General features: G+C 53.8%; 1 protein-coding gene across 1 annotated transcript in view; it reads right to left on the bottom strand.

Moving 5' to 3' along the window:
* LOC147123863 (galectin-3-binding protein-like) overlaps positions 1-5,192 on the bottom strand; it is a 131,305-nt gene extending 126,113 nt beyond the window's left edge. The window contains exon 1 of the mRNA XM_085967532.1: positions 5,135-5,192. Coding sequence (XP_085823658.1) covers positions 5,135-5,192 — 58 coding nt within the window. The remainder of the gene's footprint in view (positions 1-5,134) is intronic.
* Between the last annotated feature and the right edge of the window lie 808 nt (positions 5,193-6,000).

Consider the following 6,000-nt stretch of genomic DNA (forward strand, 5'->3'; position numbering starts at 1 on the left):
GAGGAGATGGTTGGGTTGGGGGGAGATGGTTGGGTTGGGGGGAGATGTTTGGGTTGGGGGAGATGGTTGGGTTGAGGAGGAGATGGTTGGGTTGGGAAGAAGATGGTTGGGTCGGGGAAGAGGTAGTTTGGGTTGGGGAGTAGATGGTTTTGTCGGGTTGAGATGGTTGGGTTGGCGTGGGGATGGTTGGGTGGGGGAGAAGATGGTTGGGTTGGGGAGGAGATAGTTGGGTTGGGCAATAAATGGTTGAGTTGTGGAGAAGATGGTTGGGTTGGAGAGGAGGTGGTTTGGGTTGGGGAGGAGATGGTTTTGTCGGGTTGAGATGGTTGGGTTGGGGAGGAGATGTTTGGGTGGTGGGGTGATGATTGAGTTGGGGAGGGGATGGTTGGGTTGGGTTGGAGCTGGTTGAGTTGGGGAGGAGATGGTTGGGTTGGGGTGGAGATAAATGCGTTGTGTTGCGATGGTTGGGTTGGGTTGAGATGGTTGCGTTGGGGAGGGGATGGTTGGGTTGGGGAGGAGATGGTTGGGTTGGGGAGGAGATGGTGGGGATGGGGAGGAGATGGTTGGGTTGGGGAGGAGATGGTTGTGTTGGGGAGGGGATGGTTGGGTTGGGGGGAGATGGTTGGGTTGGGGAGGAGATGATTGTGTTGGGGAGGGGATGGTTGGGTTTGGGGGGAGATGGTGGGGATGGGGAGGAGATGGTTGGGTTGGGGAGGAGAGGGTTGGGTTGGGGAGGGGATGGTTGGTTTGGGGAGGAGATGGTTGGGATGGGGAGGAGATGGTTGTGTTGGGGAGAAGATGGTTGGGTTGGGGAGGAGGTGGTATGTGTTGGGGAGGAGATGGTTTGGTCGGGTTGAGATGTTTGGTTTGGGGAGGGGATGGTTGGGTTGGGGAGAAGATGGTTGGGTTGGGGAGGAGATGGTTGGGTTGGGGAGAGATGGTTGGGTTGGGGAGGAGATGGTTGCGTGGGGGAGGAGATGGTTGGTTCGGGGAGGACATGGTTAGGATGGGGAGGAGATGGTTTGGGTTGGGGAGGAGATGGTTGGGTGTGGGAGGAGATAGTTGGGTTGGGGAGGAGGTGGTTTGGGTTCGGGTGGAGATGGTTGGGTTGCGGAGGATGTGGTTGGTCGGGGAGGAAATGGTTTGGGTTGTGGAGGAGATGGTTGTGTAGTGGAGGAGATTGTTTGGTTGGTAAGGAGATGGTTGTGTTGGTGAGGATATGGTTGGGTTTGGGGAGGAGGTGATTGGGTTGTGGAGGGGATGGTTTTGTTCGGGAGGAGATGGTTGTGTTTGGGAGGAGATTGTTGGGTTTGGGAGGAGATGGTTGGCTGGGGAAGGAGATGTTTGGGTTGCAGAGGATGTGGTTGGGTTGGGGAGCAGATGGTTTGGGTTGGGGCGGAGGTGGTTGGGTTGGGGAGGAGATGGTTTGGTGGGGGAGGAGATGGTTTGGGTTGGGGAGGAGATGGTTGGGTTGGAGAGGAGATGGTTGGGTTGGTGAGTTGATGGTTGTGTTGTGGAAGAGATGGTTGGGTTGGGGAGGAGATGGTTAGGTTGGGGAGGAGATGGTTGGGTTGGGGAGGAGATGGTTGGGTTGGGGAGGGGATGGTTGGGTTGGGGGGAGATGGTTGGGTTGGGGAGGAGGTGGTTTGGGTTGGGGAGGAGATGGTCTTGTCGGGTTGAGATGGTTGGGTTGGGGAGGGGATGGTTGGTTTGGGGAGAAGATGCATGGGTTGGGGAGGAGATGGTTGTGTTGGTGAGGAGATGGTTGGGTCGGGGAGGAGATGGTTGGGTGGGGGAGGAGATTGTTGGGTTGCGGAGGAGGTGATTTGGGTTGGGGTGGAGATGGTTGGGTTGCGGGGAGATGGTTGGGTTGGGAGAGATGGTTGGGTTGGGGAGGAGATGGTTGGGTTGGGGAGAAGATGGTTGGGTTGGGGAGGAGGTGGTTTGGGTTGGCGGGTGATGATGGTGTTGGGGAGGGGATGCTTGGGTTGGGTTGGAGATGGTTGGGTTGGGGAGGAGATGGTTGGGTTGGGGTGGAGATGGTTGGGTTGGGTTGCGATGGTTGGGTTGGGTTGAGATGGTTGGGTTGGGGAGGGGATGGTTGGGTTGGGGGAGATGGTTGGCTTGGGGAGGAGATGGTTTGTTTTGGGGGTGATGGTTGGCTTGGGGAGGGGATGGTTGGGGAAGGGGGGAGATGTTTGGGTTGGGGAGCGGATGGTTGTGATGGGGCGGGGATGGTTGGGTTGGGGAGGAGATGGTTGGGTTGGGGAGGAGATGGTTGTGTTGGGGAGGAGATGGTTGGGTTGGGGAGGAGATGGTTGTGTTGGGGAGGAGATGGTTGGGTTGGGGAGGAGATGGTTAGATTGGGAAGGAGATGTATGGGTTGGGGAGGAGATGGTTGGGTTGGGGGGAGATGGTTGGGTTGGGGAGGAGATGGTTGGGTTGCGGGGAGATGGTTGGGTTGGGGAGGGGATGGTTGGGTTGGGGAGGAGATGGTTGTGTTTGGGGGAGATGATTGTGTTGGGGAGGAGATGGTTGGGTGGGGGAGGAAATGGTTGGGTTGGGGAGGGGATGGTTGGGTTGTGGGGAGATGGTTGGGTTGGGGAGGAGATGGTTGGGTTGGGGGGAGGTGGTTGGGTTGGGGAGGGGATGGTTGGGTTGGGGAGGAGATTGTTGGGTTGGGGGAGATGGTTGTGTTGGGGAGAAGATGGTTGGGTTGGGGAGAAGATGGTTGGGTTGGGGAGGAGGTGGTTTGGGTTGGGGAGGAGATGGTTTTGTCGGGTTGAGATGGTTGGGTTGGGGAGGGGATGGTTGGGTTGGGGAGGACATGGTTGGGATGGGGAGGAGATGGTTTGGGTTGGGGAGGAGATGGTTGGGTTGGGGAGGAGATGGTTGTATTGGGGAGGAGGTGGTTTGTGTTGGGGAGGAGATGGTTGTGTTGGGTTGAGATGGTTGGGTTGGGGAGGACATGGTTTGGTTGGGGTAGGGGATGGTTGGGTTGGGGGGAGATGGTTGGGTTGGGGAGGAGACGGTTCGGTTGGGGGGTGATGGTTGGGTTGGGGAGGAGATGGTTCGGTTGGGGGTGATGGTTGTGATGGGGAGGAGATGGTTTGGGTTGGGGAGGAGATGGTTGGGTTGGGGAGGGGATGGTTGTGTTGAGTTGAGATGGTTGGGTTGGGGAGGACATGGTTCGGTTGCGGGGAGATGGTTGGGTTGGGGAGGATATGGTTGGGTTGGGGAGGAGATGGTTCGGTTGGGTTGTGATGGTTCGGTTGAGAAACATGGAAACATAGAAGATAGGAGCAGGTGTAGGCCATTCGGCCCCTCGAGCCTGCTCTGCCATTCAATGCGATCATGGCTGATCATCCAAATTCAGTACCCAGTCCCTGCTTTCTCCCCATACCCCTTGATCCCTTTAGCCTTAAGAAATATATCCAACTCCTTCTTAAATATATTTAATATGTATTGGCCTCTACTGCCTTCTGTGGTAGAGAATTCCACAGGTTCACCACTCTCTGGGTGAAGAAACTTCTCATTTCTGTCCTAAATGGATTACCCCTTATCCTTAGACTGTGACCCCTGGTTCTGGACTCCCCGACCATCGGGAACATCCTTCCTGCATCTAGTCTGTCCAGTCTTGTCAGAATTGTATAAGTTTCAATTAGATCCCCTCTCATTCTTCTAAACTCCAGCGAGTATAAGCCCAATCGACCCAATCTCTCCTCATATGTCATTCCTGCCATCTCAGGTATCAGCCTGGTGAATCTTCACTGAACTCCTTCCATGGCAAGAACATCCTTCCTCAGATAACGCGATCAAAACTGCACACAATACTCAAGATGTGGTCTCACCAAGGCCCTGTATAACTGTAGCAAGACATCCTTGTTCCTGTCCTCAAACCCTCTCACTACGAAGGCCAACATGCCATTTGCCTTCTTAACCCCCTGCTGCACCTGCATGCTTACCTTCAGCGACTGGTGCACAAGGACACCCAGGTCTCGTTGCACATCCCCTTCTCCCAATCTATTGCCATTCAGATAATAATCTGCCTTCCTGTTTTTGACACCAAAGTGGATAACCTCGCACTTATCCACGTTATATTGCATCCGCCATGCTTCTGCCCAATCACCCAACCTGTCCAAATCATCCTTTCGTTTCTCAGCATCCTCCTCACAGCACACACGCCCACCCAGCTTTGTGTTGTCTGCAAATTTGGAGATATTACATCTAGTTCCCTCGTCTAGATCATTAATATATATTGTGAATAGCTGGGACCCAAGGACCGATCCCTGCGGTACCCCACTAGCCACTGCCTGCCACTCGGAAAAAGACCCGTTTATTCCAACTCTTTGCTTTCTGTCTGCCAAGCAGTTCTCTATCCAAGTCAATACCTTGCCCCCAATCCCATGTGCGTTAACTTTACACGCTAATCTCTTATGCGGGACCTTATCGAAAGCCTTCTGAAAGTCCAAATACACCACATCCACTGGTTCTCCCTTATCTATTTTACCAGTTACCAGTTTACCAGTTGAGGAGGGGATGTTTGGGTTGGGGACGAGATGGTTGGGTTGGGGACGAGATGGTTGGGTTGGGGAGGAGATGGTTGGGTTGTGGAGGAGATGGTTGGGTTGTGGAGGGGATGGTTGGGTTGGGGAGGGGATGGTTGGGTTGGGGACGAGATGGTTGGGTTGGGGAGGAGATGGTTGGGTTGTGGAGGAGATGGTTGGGTTGTGGAGGGGATGGTTGGGTTGGGGAGGAGATGGTTGGGTTGGGGAGGAGATGGTTGGGTTGGGGAGGAGATGGTTGGGTTGGGGAGGAGATGGTTGGGTTGGGGAGGAGACGGTTGTGTTGGGGAGGAAATGGTTGGGTTGGGGAGGAGACGGTTGTGTTGGGGAGGAGATGGTTTGGGTAAGACCTGGGCTACCACAATCCAAAATTCTGGGTCTCACACAATGGCCTCTGGCTCAGATGACGCTAGTTACAGGGGAAGGCTTATGGAATGTGGCTATGACATGTGAAATGTCTATTTTAAAGGCTGTTCAAGCAATTGTGAAATGACATTGAGGTGGAGCAGATGACTCTGGGTGCTGCCACAGACCAATCATTCCTCGAGTGCTGTAAACTTGTCACTTACCGCCAATCAGGTGTAGGGAGAGAAGTGTCAGACACACAGCAGTCAGATGCTCCTTCATAGTCCCCGCCACAATCTGAGAGAGCAACAGAGTGTTGTGAGTGCCAGATCATAGAAACATAGAAGATAGGAGCAGGAGTAGGCCATTCGGCCCCTCGAGCCTGCTCCGCCATTCAATGAGATCATGGCTGATCATCCAAATTAAGTACCCTGTCCCTGCTTTCTCCCCATATACCTTGACCCCTTTACCCTTAAGAAATATATCTAACTCCTTCTTGAATATATTTAATGAATTGGCCTCTACTGCCTTCTGTGGTAGAGAATTCCACAGGTTCACCACTCACTGGGTGAAGAAATTCCACCTCATCTCTGTCCTAAATGGCTTACCCCTTATCCTTAGACTGTGACCCCTGGTTCTGGACTCCCCGACCATCGGGAACATCCTTCCTGCATCTAGTCTCTCTAGTCCTGTTAGAATTTTATAAGTTTCAATGAGATCCCCTCTCATTCTTCTAAACTCCAGCGAATATAAGCCCAATCGGCCCAATCTCTCCTCATACGTCATTCCTGCCATCCCAGGTATCAGTGAATCTTCGCTGCACTCCCTCCATGGCAAGAACATCCTTCCTCAGATAAGGTGACCAAAACTGCACACAATACTCACAGTGTGGTCTCACCAAGGCCCTGTACAACATGGACCATGTACAGCAGGCGCCTCAAAGCACTGGAGAGGTTCCACCAACGCTGCCTCCGCAAGATCCTGCAAATCCATTGGCAGGATAGGCGCACCAACGTCAGTGTTCTTGCTTAGGCCAACATCCCCAGCATCGAAGCTTTGACCATGCTCAATCAGCTCCGATGGATGGGTC

This window comes from Somniosus microcephalus, chromosome 2 (genome assembly GCF_052327205.1).
Source record: "Somniosus microcephalus isolate GS21.2 chromosome 2, FLI_Smic_1.0, whole genome shotgun sequence".
NCBI lineage: Eukaryota > Metazoa > Chordata > Chondrichthyes > Squaliformes > Somniosidae > Somniosus > Somniosus microcephalus.